This window comes from Anser cygnoides, chromosome 7, assembly GCF_040182565.1.
Source record: "Anser cygnoides isolate HZ-2024a breed goose chromosome 7, Taihu_goose_T2T_genome, whole genome shotgun sequence".
Taxonomy (NCBI): domain Eukaryota; kingdom Metazoa; phylum Chordata; class Aves; order Anseriformes; family Anatidae; genus Anser; species Anser cygnoides.
The window spans coordinates 25,058,793-25,073,962 of record NC_089879.1 but is presented as its reverse complement, the minus strand read 5'-3'; the positions used below and the strand labels follow the sequence as shown (position 1 = coordinate 25,073,962).

The 15,170-nt window shown below is 55.3% G+C and overlaps 2 protein-coding genes across 5 annotated transcripts in view; both read right to left on the bottom strand.

The window, feature by feature from the left end:
- CDH23 (cadherin related 23) overlaps positions 1-3,615 on the bottom strand; it is a 132,401-nt gene extending 128,786 nt beyond the window's left edge. The window contains 1 exon segment of the mRNA XM_067000586.1: positions 3,575-3,615. The gene's annotated coding sequence lies outside the window, so the exon portion shown is untranslated.
- Positions 3,616-7,163: 3,548 nt separating this feature from the next.
- On the bottom strand, positions 7,164-13,864 carry SLC29A3 (solute carrier family 29 member 3). Of its 4 annotated transcripts, none has more exons than XM_048069360.2 (6): positions 13,762-13,864; positions 12,892-13,123; positions 10,038-10,120; positions 9,540-9,766; positions 8,754-8,916; positions 7,164-8,556 (listed from the first exon to the last, which is right to left on the bottom strand). In XM_048069360.2, the coding sequence occupies exons 2-6, from the start codon at positions 13,117-13,119 to the stop codon at positions 7,887-7,889; spliced, it is 1,371 nt and encodes a 456-aa protein (XP_047925317.1). In that variant the 5' UTR covers positions 13,120-13,123; positions 13,762-13,864; the 3' UTR covers positions 7,164-7,886. The 4 variants fall into 4 exon arrangements, with proteins under 4 accessions (XP_047925317.1, XP_047925316.1, XP_013028233.1 ...); XM_048069359.2 differs by having other exon boundaries at positions 12,892-13,145; positions 13,762-13,809; XM_013172779.3 differs by lacking the exon at positions 13,762-13,864 and adding an exon at positions 13,468-13,664.
- Positions 13,865-15,170: the final 1,306 nt, after the last annotated feature.

Here is a 15,170-nt window from a genome sequence, read left to right as displayed (position 1 = left end):
TCCTGCAGCGTTATTGAGGATGTTACTAGAGGAAGCAGGATGCTATAGGGAGAGAAGTTCTAGGACACACACTTTCAACTATTTGTGCTCAGACCCCAAGCAAGCATTTAGTCTGAAAACAAACCTCCAGAAAAATTTGGAGAGCGCACAGCCCATGCCCAAGCAAACGCTCCTGCAGAGCGGGGCTGCAAGCAGCTGGGATGCTTTCCACCCTAACGAGAGGCCACAGCCCATCAGCAAGTCAGTCCCACAGCCTAATTTACAAAGAATCAGTGCTCAAGACCAGCTGTGCCAAACATTTCAGAAACTTGATAAATTCAGCCCTTTTAAGACATCCTTGCCACCCCGGCTGCTCCGGGGGAAGTTCTCCCTCTTTCTCTGCCCATCCCCATCAGGATGGCAGGGAAGCTGTCAGACCTCAGGCTGTGTACCAGTTGGGAGTAGCAGAAGCCATTCCCGGTGCTACCACCCCCTTATTTTTGGGTACAGCCCCCAGGGGGGACAAGTAACTTCCCTGAGCACCGCCTGGGTGCCCTTCCAGCCTGGCTCCACAGCTCCTGCTTCTTGTGAGCATTGTTTCTCTCACTTATCACCAAAAAAAAAAAAAGTGAGAATATCAATTTTTACAGTTGCCCATAAAGGGAATGTTTTACAACTCGATCCTAAAGCACCACATCGTGCTCTGATGACACGCTCTCGACTCCGTGCCGCAAAGCGCACAGCGTGCCCTCCGAAACCAGAGCATGGGGCTGGGGAGGGAGGGGGCAGCAAAGCAGAAAAAAATCTGATTGCAAAGGGATTTCCTCCCCAGGGGAAGGGGGAGAGGCAACATTCAAACTCCCTCCCTCATCACCCGCCTGGATTTTGACAAAAGCAGCTTTCCCATGGGGATGGCACACGGAATAAAGCGTGCTCCGTCTCTCTCCTGCACCGGCCAGTGCACAATGTGCTGGGGACATCATGGGCACCCCCACATCTGCCCTGTCACCAGGAGGGCTTTGGGGGCCTCACAGCACAGAAAAACACAATCAAACGACACCAAAAAAACACCAGCACGGAAAACTTCCCATTCCAGCACAACGCCCCAGCAAAATAAATAAATAAATAAAAGAGGCAGCTCAGGGAGGTGGCAGTGGTTGGCACGAGGGGGCTGGCAGCACCATTGTGGGTTTTCTTTGGCAGGTCTTTACTACCAGCACCATGGATTTTTGTATTTGCCCAATTAAATGCCAGTAACGAAGCCCCACAGCTGTATTTTAATTGTGACTGGGCACAGGCTGTTATTTACCTCCCTGGAGTATCCCCAACCTTCGGTGTTGGATCGGAACAAGAGGTTCGGTGCTGGGCTGATCAAATCAGGGAAAAGCTGTCCCTGCCTCACAACCTGAGCCCTCCTAACGAAGCCCTAAGTCCGTCAGTTAAAAGGGAGGTTAATGTAATTTAGCTGGCCGTTTTTAACAGGGAGCAGACTGCGCTCTTGAAGTTTGAGGATTTTCTTTAAATAAAAGCCGCAGCCGGCTCGAAGCTGGAGATGCCTGACCAGCACCAAGCTGGATGTGCACAGGGGTCAGCTTTTGAGGTGGCCAGGGAAGGATTTATTTAAATAAAAGAGGACTGCCCAGCTTTGTCAGAGATTAATGAAAAGATGAGCAAGCAAAGGAGTAGGGGGAAAAAAATCTTAAATAAACCATTTTCTCAAGAAATAACAAGAAACTGCTTGGGGCGAGTTCAGCGCTTTGAAAAGCTGTTTTCCCGTTTAATATGGATTTTGGAGAGGATTAAAGAAATCTCCTTCCTTCCAATTGAGCCCTGCTTGGCCACTGCCAGCCCCGAGCACCTCTCGGAGGCGGCTGCAGCCCGGCTTTAACTCCAGCCTCCCGCACACTCCCGCACTCGCTGCCTTTTGTACAAGTTCAGCCCGGGAAAGTTTACAGCTTTTTCCTCCTCCTTTAATCCAGGCTCGAAATCATAAAGCAGGGAGAGGGATAAAGGGCTGGGGAGGGGGTTGCTTTGTGGTCTGGGGTCAGACCAGCAGCCACAAGCCCATTTATTTTTTGCCCAAAGGGAGGAGAACTGAATGCTCTGGCTCCTGCCATGGAGAGCACGGCTCTGGATCCTCCCTAGCTCCTCTCTCCCAGCCACCCCCCCCCCCCAAAAAAAAAAAAAAATATATATATATAATATCTATATATAACAATAACGGTGAGGATGCTCACCCCAAACAAGTTGTCCCCTCGGCAGAAGCAAAGCAAAGATGCCGGGGGAGGGATAAGGGGGCTCAAAGCCGGGGAAAAAAAAGGGGGGGGGGGGACAGCCCCGCGCATCCCTCCCGTGCAAACCCACGCGGTGCCCACGCAGCCCGGCGGGGGGGACATTACCTGTGGCGGGGCGCTGCCCTTGGGGACATCACCTGTGGCGGGGGCCGGTCCCAGAGCCAGCCCTGAGCCCCCCCCCGGCCGCCAGCCGCGCCGCCGAGCGAGCCCAGGCAGCAGCAGCAGGAGGAGGAGGAAGAGGAGGAGGAGGAGGAAGGGGTGGGCAGGAGCCCGAGCGGCGCAGCGGAGGCTGGCGCAGCGCCCCTCGCCCAGGTAAGGGGGAGTTGCGCCCCCCCACCCCGGGCAGCCTGCCCCAAAGCCCCTGCTCAGCACCCCCAGGGGCTGGGGACCACGCTCAGCCCCCCGGGGGCGCGGGGTCCGGCTGGAAAGGGGCCCCTGCACGCCCACCCCTGCCTCTTGCCAAGAAACTTCAGCCCGGGGAGCGTCAAGTTTTGAGCCGGCCCCCTTGTCTCAGCCCTTTGGGTGCCGTTTCCCCGTGCTGGCAGGCCGGGGAGCGGGGCGTAAATCATCCATGAGCGGCAACGCGACACGGGCAGCGCAGCGGTTGTTGTTCCTCTCCCTTGGGTGCCTCGGTTTCTAACACGGTGTTCTCGGCACGGAGCTAGCAATACGCGCCTCCAACCCTTCGTGCCAGAAGTCCCCGCTGACCCCACGAGTGACCACGGTGCACCCGTGGCCTCGCAAGCATCTGGGTAGGGACAGGAGGAGCGACGCGACCCCAGTGGGATTAGGGTTGCACCCCTGTCCCCTCCCCACGGAGGGGCTGGTTGTTACCCCGGTGTGCTCAGTCAGCGCAGCTCCTGCTCACCCAGGGCCCTGCACTGAGAGGAGCATCAGCCTTCAGCAGGATATTTGTCCCTAAAAGCCAGAGGAAGAGCAGGTGGCTTCCCCACACCTCATCTCTACCCTCAGCCTGGTCCCCACAGGACATCACAGGGCAGATCCCTGTCTCCAGCCCGAGCCCTCCCTACAAAGACCCTAAAGACAGCAGCCAAATTCACCACTTTCACCCCATTCCTCATTTTTTTTTTTTTTTTTTTGGAAGCAACAGAGCCCCATAAACCCCGCCTGAAACAAGGCAGCCCCCCAAATGGACAGGGCTTTGGGGCCATACAAAAACCCACAGCCACCCCCATCTCAGGGGACCTCACCCCAATACCCCACCCTGAGCAGCTCCTAATTAAAACCCTAAGTAAGCTTTTTCCATCCCTGAAACCTCTCGTGGAGCCACACACACTCACCTGCACATCCCTCCTTCTGGAGCTGCAGTGGGCAAACCCCTCGGCAGGAGCAGGAGGGGATAATTAAACCCTTGCCTCTCCTGCACAGCTTCTGCTAATTATGCAATTACCTCGGCTCCTCCGCCGATCGATTTGGGTTGGGCAGGGGGCTGCTCCCATGCCCCCACAGCCATGGGGAGCCCTTGGGATTTGGGAGCCCCCCCAGAGTGCACATAGCACGCAGCAGAGCCAGCCCTGCACCAGGAAGGCTGCAGCACCCATGGGGGTTAAAGAGAAGTCCCTGAGGTGCAGCTCACTAAGAAATAATTTCTTCACATCATGCCTGGGTTTGCTCTCAGGTTAACGTGCCTATTTAAATAAAGCACATCTCTCCCCTGCTTAATTCTCACCCCGTTCCTAAATGCCGCAGCCCTCAGCCTGCCACCCCGCTCGCACCCGGACCAGTTTTTTTTTTGCTGGACTTCAGCAAATTTGCAGAATTAATTTGTGCAAGACTTGCACTGTTTTTTTTTTTTTTTTGTGACCACCTGTGCAATGCTGCTGAGCACAGGGCTGACAGAGAAGCGTTTTTCTGGTGGGAAATTAATTTCCAGGTCCATTTCCCACGGACTTTGAAGGCCAATATTAGGATCCTGATTTTTTTTTTACGGGTTTGTGGGTGAAAGGCTGATGAGGAATCTGAGCAAAGCGATGAGGTGGCTGGTGTTTTTTCTCTCTGAAAAGAGCTGAAAGGACAGCTGATTTCTTTATTTTTCCTTTAAAAGTAGAGAATCAGTGGATTCAAATTGCAAGTTTATAGGGTGATAGCTTATACTGAGGGGGAAGGAAACGTCTGAAGACGGTGGGCTGCGCGCAAGCCCACTTACTGTGCCTCTCTCCATCGGCTGCCACCTCCAGCTTCGGGAAGAGCCACACTTGGGGAAAAAGTGAGGGGATCCATTCCCCAGGAGATTATCGCGACGGGAGGCAGAGCTGGGCCCCTTGTCCCCCTGGGGACAGCCTGCGGGGCACCACGAGCATCCCTCCCTCTCCCAGCCCCGAGCCCAGCCGGTTTCTGCTCCCGTTTCCATCCCGCTCGGCGCAGGCAGAGGGGAAGGTGCCATCTACAGGCACAGCACCCACACAGCACCCTCCTGCTTGCTTTCTGCCTTCCCGGCCCTCTGCCCCGCTCTGCTCTGCCCCTTGCCCCGCATTTCGGGCCGTCCTGGCCGAGCTGGCACCCCTGCAAATGAAGAAGGCAAGCAAGGGAAATGAGAAAGAGGAGAAAAATGAGTACGTAACACCCAATGAAGTCTCCTTGATGTGACTACTGGACAGCAAGAGGTGGCTCTTGACTACTGAAGTGAAGGTGCATGGAAATACTACACGGGTTTGGCACGGAGATGCTGGCACTTGGGCTGCTGCTGCTCGATCCTAGAAACAAAATCACAGAATCACAGAAACACAAGGTTGGAAAGGACATACAAGATCATCTCGTCCAACCAAATGACAAAAAGTGATGCCTGCAGGTCTCCAAGGTGGTGCATTTAAAGCAGGAGCCACGTCCTAGGGATGAAGATCCAACCCCGCGTTGCCCCAGGGAAGAAAAAAGGCACGGCCAAGACGCTGGGCATACTCAGGGCTCGTGGAGCATCCTGCATGGAGCTCGTTCCCATTTCCAACCTCTTCTGCTTCGTATTAAAAGCATTCATCAAAGCGGGTGGCACATCTCGTGCGGCTGAGCACCAGGAGCGGTGCAGGGAGAATTAGGGGAGAAACTTTCCGGGCGCGGTTTGTTCTCCCCGTGCAGCCCGGCAGAGCACAAGCCGGTCTAATCACAAGCTACAGTCCTTCGCCATCTGCTTGGAGCCTAATTACAAATGCAGGAAAATAATGTGCCTTACAATTGCACCAGTAAATGCTGTAAATGATTTAAATGCATGCATATGTTCCCTGCAGAATTCAGCATGCATCTGCGGCTCCTTCTCCTCGCATTAGGCTCACAAATCAAGGGAAAAAATACCCAGATCTGACGAACAGAACGTCCCTAGGACGGTGATTTTTATCCCTCTTTCTTCCCCCCTGCTGGAATGGCAAACGGGGCTTTTTTGTAACAATTCATTCGACAGCGTTTTCCTCGCTTCCATTTAAAAAAACTGTTGAGCGCTGCCGTGTAAATATAGTACAAATTACCCCATAAAGCACGCAGAAGGAGCACGGCAGCCGGGCAAGCCTGCAGCTGGCTGGCGCTGTTTCAAAGCAGAGCTGTTTGGGGCACAGAGCTCGCCCACGGGGTCCCGGACCCCCAAATTTCCATCTTCCCCCCCCCCCCCCCCCCCCCCAGCTCAGCTTCCATCCACCTTGCTCCTGGCACTGCAGCTGCCTCTGCTTTGGCCCCAGCATCCCAGGAAAACGCTGAAAGGATGGCTCCTGCCCCAAAACGCGTGCGGCCAAGAGGCAGCAGCGCTCCTCTTCTGTCCCTCGCCAAGGCGACGCTGGAGGGCAGCGAGGTGGGTTCAAAGATGCTCCCACCTGCCAAATGCTGGCAGCGCCGTGCCAAAAGCCCCCCGCGCCTTGAAGGCTGGTGTTACAGATGGAGAGCTGGCAGGGAGCAGCAGCCCGACCCCGCAGGGCGCTCTGCGGAGCGGGGACAGCCCACGCAAGGCTTTGGAGATGAGAAAGTCGCTCACAGCCCTCGTGAGATGGGCAGCACGCCCTAACGCACGGTCCCTTGCCTCTCAGAGCACAAGGGTTTGCTTTGAGGCCCCTAAGGGGCACAAGCCCTTGTGCTCTGAGAGGCTCTGGAAGCAGGGAGGAGCTGACATCTCCACGAGGACAGACAGGGCACAAAAGAGGTCGGGCATAGGCTGGGTTATTTCTTCTGGGCAGAAGCTGCGACAGATGCAGCTCCTCCGCTCGCTGCCCTTTCATCCACCCCCCTCTCCCTACCAGCTTCCCAGTGTTAGTTTTCTGCCTTCAAGGCAACCGCAAAAGACCCGAGAGCATCACCTGCACGTTTCCCAAAACACTGCTCCAGCCACCAGCATTTACACAGTATCAAGAATTAACTTTATTAGCGACAGTACCAGACCATCAAGTGCTGTCTCGAGAGGTATTCGGTCACTTCCCTCTGTAACATCACAGGGAGGACGAGCAGAGCAGACCGTAATTAGCAGGACCTCATAACCTGGTACCGGGCAGTTCAGGAACCAGCCCAGCACGACACCTCTCCCCATAAAACCCCACCGAGGCCACCTGAAGCTGAAGACATGAATATTTGAGACGCCACCTGCAGGTGCTCAGCCCTGGGTATTTCCACCTCAGAAACGATTTCACACCTGCAGACAAGAAGCAACTTGCACCCAGAGCAAGTCAGTGTCCAACCAGGGAAATATTAAAGCCATCACCAGTGCTTGTGCACTGCAGAGCCTCTGTGTGCAAAGCTGTGGGCCGTACAGCTTAGCCTCTGTACCACGTGCCCTATAAATTTTCCACCCGTGTCAGGATTTTATGATTTAAAAAAATAAAATCACCCGAAGCTGCACATGCATCGCCCAGGAGCCCAAATGATGCCGAGAGTATCGCACTGAAGGCACAACATCAAGCTTCGTCTCTGTAAGTGGCCTGGGGTTAAACCCAGTGGGCTACAAAGAAAATAAAAGAGATCCGTTCCTCTTCCAGTAATTCTAGTCACCAAGTCTTACAGGAAGGGTTTTCCACAGATATTCCCCCCCGAGGCAGCAGCTGCAACGCCAAGCTATGCCATTGCCTCCTTGCTCACTGCTTCCCCTCTCCCAGACCATAAATTTGAGAAAATAAATATAACAATTGTGTGTAGCCCGGGCTGCACTTGCACAGAGCGGTTTAAATGGCTTTGAAGCCCTCTGGGTGCCCCAGCACCTCACCCCCCAGAGGCATTTGGGGTCCTCCTGCTGGAATTAACCAATTCACAGCTGCACCCCGCAGCACAGGAAGTCCAACAGCCACGGGCTGATCTCAGCTGGAACAACTCAAGCAAGCAGAAGTGCAAGTGAGGAAGTTGCCCTCACACACGCCAGGAATTCCCTTTCCTCAGGGAAATCCCCCCGAAACGATGCCCTGCTGCTCCCTGCCCTCCGAGCTCCCTTGGGACCTCGAGGGCTGCAGGATCTTTGGTCTCATGCCACCGCCAGGCTTTTACGCAGCAAGCCGCCATTTCCCAGGGAGCATTTTAAGGAGGGAGAGGTCTCTTTGGCCACTCGGGTGTCCCTACTGTGTCCCTGAGCTCGGGGCTTTTTGGTCCATTGGTTTTGGTCCCCAGCTTGTCCTCGGGGGGCTCCGGGGACACGCTGCTCTAGATGAGGTGCACGATGAGCACAGAGCACGCGGAGCCCAGGGCCAGCCCCAGCACCAGGTACAACGTCATCACCACCCCCGCTGCCTCGGCCAGCTCCTTCGGCACGATCTTGGGGCCGTAGACGATGGCCAGCGTGCCCAGGTAGCCGTTGCTGAGCCCCAGCAGCGCCGTGAAGGCCACCGGGTAGGCGTCGCGGGCGAAGAGCACCGTCTGGATGTGAGCCCGGGGCTGGTAGTTGCTGAGGATGAAGAGGGGGAGGAAGATGGTCCTGAGGAGGACCAGGGCGGGCAGCAGCTTGCTGTTGGGGCCTGGCGCCTGGATCCAGGCGGTGATCTGCCGCCCGCACCAGTCGGCAAAGTTGTACAGGAGGAAGCTGGTGAGGGGCACAAAGTACTTGGTGCTCCACGGGCTCCCTGAGGTCTTGTGGACGGACTCGATGTTGGAGGAGAGGGATGGGAAGATGATGATGGAGACAAAGAAGACGTAGAAGAGGCAGGAGCCCAGGGCAGCCGTCTTGCGCAGGATGGGGCGCAGCGGGGGGACGCCGGGGCGGCCGGGCAGCAGCACGCTGCTCGCGGTGCCTCCCGGCTCTGCCTCGTCCCCCACGGGGTCACCAGGCAGCACGGTGGCTGGGGACGGGCTCTCCTGGTGGCTTCTCAAGTAATATCTGAAAAAAAGAGAGGAGGGAGGTCGTGAGCCTCATGCAAAGTCATACAGGTGCTGGAAATCTGGGAGGAGCGCACGTCAGCATCCTCTTCTCCCACCCCGGGGATGGGAAAAAACAACAAAAGAAAACAAAACCAGTTTGTGGTTTTGGTCGGATGGCGACATCCCGTGGGTGCTACCACCAAGCCCAGCCCATACCTGGAGTACTGCAGGCGGGGCAGCAGGAGGTAGACCATGATGCAGACGACGATGAAGATGTCGGCGGTGAGGAAGTAAGCCAGGGCGCTGTCAGTCACATCGGCCGCCGCCGCCAGGTCGACGAGGGACGCGATGGCGCTGAGCGTGCCGCCCATGGCCTGACCTGACAGATAGACATTTGTGGGGCACAAAGCAGCGGGTCCAAACCATGCCCCAAGGCTGGAGGGGGCTCCACAAAATCTGGCAAGGCACTGGAGCACCAGGCAGGCACTGCCATGGTTCCCCTGCTCCTTAAAACACTCCTTTCTTGGCCCCGGGAAATGGAGATGGAGACGTTCTTCCATTTTTTCCCTTTCCTCTTGGCTTCTCAGCCATCCTACTGCACATTCATAACGCCTCCTTCCCCCCTTTTCCCTGCAGGGAACAAATTACAGCTCGAGCCATGGCTGCTCGGGGGGATGTTCCCCCCAGGGACAGGGATGGTGAGGGTCTGTCTCTGCCGAGCCCCCAGCGCTGAGCTTTTAGGGTATTTACAGAAATGAGAGTGCCGGCTCATGTGACCCGTTGTGCTTCTCGTTCAGCAACTTCCCTTTAGTACAGCCTGCAAGTTTTGTGCCTTTTTTTTTTTTTTCAAAGCAAAGTTAAGTTTCTAAAATAAACACCGCGTGATGCAGGGAGGGGGAAAAAAAAAAAAACCAACAAACCAGCAACCCAAGGGGACCCAGGAGCACGATCCCACCAGGATGCCCACGCAGGAGGAACCCTCCAGTGCTTGGGGACACGAACCTGAGATCAGTGCCTGCGAGTTCCTCATGGGGAAGCGGCTGCTCAGGCCCAGGATGCTGCTGGTGAAGACGGTGGAGGCGCCGCTGACCACCACCACGCAGGCGAGGGTGAGGCCGAAGAAGAGGGGGGTCCAGGCTGATGTGTCGACCTTCACCAGCACCGTGATCACCAGGAAGACGGAGAGCATGACGAAGAGCGAGGCCAGGATGCGGACGCTGGCGGGCACCCTGGGGACGGCAAGGAGGAACGGCATCCTTCCAAACCCACCCCAAACCCACCCCAAACCCACCTTTTGCTGTTGCCTCCCCATTTTATAACCGTAACGTGACGCAGAGAGCATCTCCTCTGCTGTGAGAAGGAGCAAATTGCATTTAAAGTAAAGAAAACGAAGGGTAAAGGGAGATAATTAATTGTTTGAGCAACTACTCGTTGCTCGGGCTCACTTTTGGGGCAGAAAGGAGGAGGAGGGGAGGGGGAAGGTGCCCACCCCACACCTACTTGTTGACCAGCAGGAAGTTTCCAACCAGGCACAGCACTGAGGGCACGGTGGAAGCGATGGAGATGTAACTCTCAAAATAGTCCTGCCAGGAAAAAGGGGGGAAATAAATGGTCAGAGAGAAACATTTTCAAGCAGAGGGACGTGATTTTCCCTCCTGGCCTCCCACTCTGAAAGAGGCTGAGGCTCAGTGGACATTCACCTCACGGCCTCATCCATCATTTGGGAAACCAGGCTGGAGCACGGGTCAATACCACCAGGCTGGTCACGGCCAGTGGAGAAGATGGACACAGAAAGCAATAAACCACAGCAAAAAGTGAGATTTCCATGCCAAGACTGCATCTTCAACCCACTTTACGCATCACGCTGTTAAAACCCCGTCCGCTCCATCCTCCTTAAGGTCCCTAAAACCCCTTTTTTCCCCCAGGAGTCCCAGCCTGCAGGCGGGACGATGTTTGCAGGGAGGACAACCTACATAGGAGACCCCAAATGAGATCCTCCCCAGGCCCCCAGCAGCCACATCCGGGGGGAATCCGGCACCTTTGCTCTCCCCGCCACAGGTTTTCCTGCAGCTTTGCGCTGTAGTCTCTTAATCAGTTTGCAAGCACGTTAATTTGTTCTTCCCCATCAAGGGCTTTACTGAAAGCAACAAGAAATGTAATAATTGCTCCTGGAGGGGCTGCATATGCGGAGACAAACACCTGCAGCTACTGCATCAGCTTGGGGAAAAGCAGCAGGATCCGAGCTCCGCAGCCACGCACCGAATTAAGGGAGAACAGACAAAGCGACCTGCTAAAACTAAGCCTTATTTACCAGCCTACCTAAAAAAAAAAAAACATCAAAAAAACATGGATATTTAGTGCACTTTCAAGTTAATTTTCTTTTTGAGGTGTGTGTGGGGGGAACAAAGCTTTAGAGAGCTTTCCACCAAGCAGAAGTATATCCATTTTTAAACCACTTGCTGTTTAAACCACTTGGTGTATCCATTTTTAAACAACTCGGTGTTGCCCCAAATCCCAATTTGCAAGTTCAGAAACCAGCAAGGTTACCTTGTACCACTGAGGAGCAGCGAGCACCAGAGCATCGCCGTGCCCAGCGGACGGGAGCACAGCGCACCGGGACGTGTTGGGCTGGAATCACAAACCACCTGCAAGCTTTAGGTCCTTGCCATGGCCAGATTGCTTCCCTCAGCAGAAATGAGGGGTTGATGGCATTATTTTTGATGAGACTCAACCACCACGGAAGACCCAGGTTGCTCTGCACTGAAGGAATTAAAAATCCTCACTCTCAGCAGCATCCCGTACACATTTGGACACGGACACATCACCAAGGAAGAAAACAAACTTGACCATGCCCTTACTCCAATTAAAGCACCAGGGGACAAAAAAAAATGTGGAAAGAGGAAAAACATCTTTTTCAACAAAGAAATGGCTGATCCAATCAAGGGTACCTTCAAAACTAGCACAGTTTGTTTGTGCTAAGCTATTTCTGAGCAGGAAATACTGGAAGCTAAGTGCTGCGATTCCCAGAGAAATCCACCTGTGGGATGCACCTTCAGAAACACAGCAACAAAACTTTAAGCAGAAGGAAAAAAACCAACAAAAAGCAGCCAGAATCAGCAATAACCACCTACTTTACTTGAAACCAGCTGCTGCAAACCTCACCTCCTGCGGGTGCGATGGGGAGGAAGGAGCGTCCCCTTCGCACCCTGCTCCGAGCGTTAAAATCAGCCCAGCTCCGGATGCTGGTCAGAAAGCACGGAGGAAACGTGGGCATTACATCCAGCTCTGCCCTCGTTAATAAAAAATGTGCCCAAACCACCTGGACAAGCTGGGCAGCAGGAGGGCTGGCTGTGGGCTCATGACGCTGACGCTTTTTCCAGCCACAAAGAAATGGCATCACCCGGTGCAATGAGCGCGAGGAGGCAAAGGGAGGCCACACGCCCCGGGCAGGGTTGATTTTGGGTGGCTCCTGGGTGGTTGAGTCTCAGGGACGATTCTCTGGCCAGCAGCTGGATCTCAAGATGGCAAAACTCTGAAAATAAAACTGATTTTGGGTGCTTGCGGCACCGGGGGTGGCTTTTCTGGTCTCCAAAGGGAACAAGCAGCGAGGACAAGGAGGAGCAAAGGAAGGTTTTTGGGGGGAGAAAAAGTGCTTTGTGACCCCCTTGCTAGCAAGCCTGCTGACCGCTGGCTGGCACATCCAGATCTCTGTCCTGTATGCCAGCAGCCAGAAGTTTATGGCTGCAGGAGATGCTCCGGTCACACCTGCCAGACCTTGAAGGAGAAACCGTAAAACATCCCGGGGGAGCAAGACATTGCAAACCCCACACTCCTGTAAAACCCTCCCACCGTGGCTGCCATCACCTCCAAACAGCCACTGCAAGGAAGAAAACACTTAAAATGTGTTCAGTGCCCCGCCAGGAGTTCAGAGCAAGTCAGCACCGAGCTGCGAGCCCGGCCCTCTCGGAGCTGGCTGGGGAAGCACAGGAGCACAGAGTGCAAGAAACGCACAGAAGGAAAAATCATCCTAAGAACTACAGGCTTGCTTACGGGCCAGACTAAATGATTTTTTTTAATGCGCCATAAATCCGTGCCCTAGTACTTTGAACACAGGTAAGGGTCAGGCCACAAACTACTACAACTTTTAATTATTTTTCTTGCAGATATTTGTGCTCCCCCAATAAATCCCCGCCCTAGGCTGGCAGCACACAAAACCCCAGAGGATGCTCACCCACCTGCTGGGGAGGCGGAGGGAAAAGGAGCGAGTTAAGGTGGAAAGTGGCTGTTTTGGCCCTAAACACCCAAGGGTAGCTGCTCCTTTGGGCACACCGACCTGCAGCAGCCACGCACTCACCCGCAGGTCCGAGGGTGCCTGTCCCGCCTGCTCCGAGCAGTTCTGCAGCTTGTACACCCAGTAGTGCTTGGCGGTGATGAAAAAATTCCAGGGCAGCAGGGACCCGATGCCCAGCAGGAAAAAAATCACGTAAGCCCCATTGGAGTGGTCGCCTGGCTTTCGCCCGCCGGGAGGCTCCTCCAGCAGGGGCTCATCGTCTGGGGGAAAGGTGCTGGCTGCCGGCTGCATGGTGCTGCAAGACACCCCCAAACAGGCTGTTAGGGTGCAAGGGTGGTTAGTTATTGGGACAAAGCAACTTGAGGAGCTGAATGGGGTCAGGACAGGGTGCAGGACCCCATAAAACCTGGGAGAGGTGCGGTGGGGTCAGGCGGGTGCAGCAGCATAGCAGGGGAGGTGATCATTAACCAGCCCCGTGGCCTTGCGCTCACTTTCCCCCTTGCAAAGCAGGAACCCTCCGCCCCTACAAGGACAAAACCCCATAAATAACAACCTGGGAGCACCCAGCCCTTTGCACCGAGACCCCCAAAGCAAGCTTCGCAAGCGCCCTGAAACCCACCAGGAGGGCTTGTGACCCACCCCAGCATCTCCCCGAGGCTCCTCCACACCCGGTCCCCCAGCGGCAGGCTTTGGGGGCAGGTTTGAGAAGGAAAGGGACAGCCCCAAACCCCGCTGAGCACCACCCGCTGAGCACCACCCTCCCCCGGGTGGAGGCAGGGAGGCCGGGCTGAGGCCAAAATGCCGGAAATGGGGGATTTTGCAGGAAAAAAGCCACCCAAAAAAAAACAGAAAATCCAAGCTGTGGATGGGGTGGGAAGAACCCGGCGACCCTACATCCCGCCCCGCAGCCCTACCGCCCCCCGCCCCACTCACCCGAGCCGAGCCGAGCCGAGCCGGGCCGGGCCGAAGCTCCGCCCACTCGGAGGCGTGGTCCCGCCCCCAATTAGCACCGCCCCAATTAACCCCACCCCCAGTTAGCCCCGCCCCCTTCATTTTTCCTCTTCCCTCCCCTTTTCCCCTCTTTACCCCCCCTATATCCCTCCCCTTTCCCCTCACTTTTTCCCACAAAAAAAAAAAAACACTTTTTTCCTCTTTTTTTTCCCATTCTTCATAAAACCCTTTTTTTCCTCCCCCATCCCCCATTTTTTTTTTTTAATTCTGAAGCCCCTTCAGGCCAGCCAGCAGCATGGCCCCGCAGCCGTTAGTCAGAAACTTACCAAAATTATCCCCACGCCACCATTATCTTTAGTTTTTTTACTTTCCTGGGGCTTGAATTTTGGGGAAAAGGTTGAGCACACCCTCCCCTCCTTAGGACACAAGGGATGGGGAGCATCTTCTGGATGAACACGGCCACAAAGTCCTCATTTTGCATCATCCTATAAATGTGATTTCACTGCAAACCCCCCCATTTCCCCCATTTTACGTCCCCCAGCACCAGCCACCTCCACGAACCCTAAAGGGCAGCAGAACCCTAACCAAATACCCCAACACTCTGTGTTCTTTTTTAAAGCACGCAAGCAGAAGCCCACCACCAAGCCATGTCCCCCACCAGCAGTGCGCTGAGCTGGAAAGGCTTCAGAGGGGCACGGGGAAGGGGTCTCCAGGGGTTTCTCCTTGGGATTTTCACGCACATTGACGTGCCAGGCTGGGAAAGCGCCTGAGGAGTCGGCGCAGCCTCTCCGAGTCAGTAACCCATGGGCCCCGAGGGATTTGCCTGATATTTCTGACCTGCTGCAGTCGATCACATCAAAAAACCCAGTGCTGGAGAAGAGCCTCGGGTCACATCAGCGCAAGGGGCTATGACAACTGAGCGGGGTCAACCAAGCCAGGCTGGGGCTTCGTCGGTCCCTCAAGTGAAAGTTACCCCTGTTCAAGGGCTGCTCAGCACCACGGGTCGGCTCCGGTCAGATTTTAGGGATGTTCCCATGCTCATAATGGGTTTGGGGCTGTGTCCCATTTGTTCCCATTTCCTTCACTGGCTGCAGATTCGGAGAGGGCCAGCATTGCCACCTCCTGGTGGCACCTTTTTCCCTGCAGCTGGGTGAGTGGAGTGGCCCTGGCAGGGCACCCTTCACCCTGTCCTGGCAAGCCCATCTGGCTGGGTTCCTCTGGCCAGAGGGACACAAGGTCCCTTGGGATTGCCATGCCTGTGGAAAAGGGAAAAGCACCCAGGGCGGTAAGGGTGATGGTGAGAGACCAGAGCTGAGCTCAGAGAAACTTGCTTGTAGGGAAGAGTGATGGATGGAGGGGTGGCCGTGCTGCACGAGGGTCCCCACGTCCCC

Bases quoted from the DNA above. Each gene is read 5' to 3' on its own strand.
- SLC29A3 (XM_013172779.3), bottom strand. The intron at 9,767-10,037 runs GTAGGTGTGGGG...TGCCGTCCCCAG, and splicing joins AACTTCCTGCTGGTCAACAA to GGTGCCCGCCAGCGTCCGCA. The intron at 8,557-8,753 runs GTATGGGCTGGG...TCTTTTTTTCAG, and splicing joins CCCCGCCTGCAGTACTCCAG to ATATTACTTGAGAAGCCACC.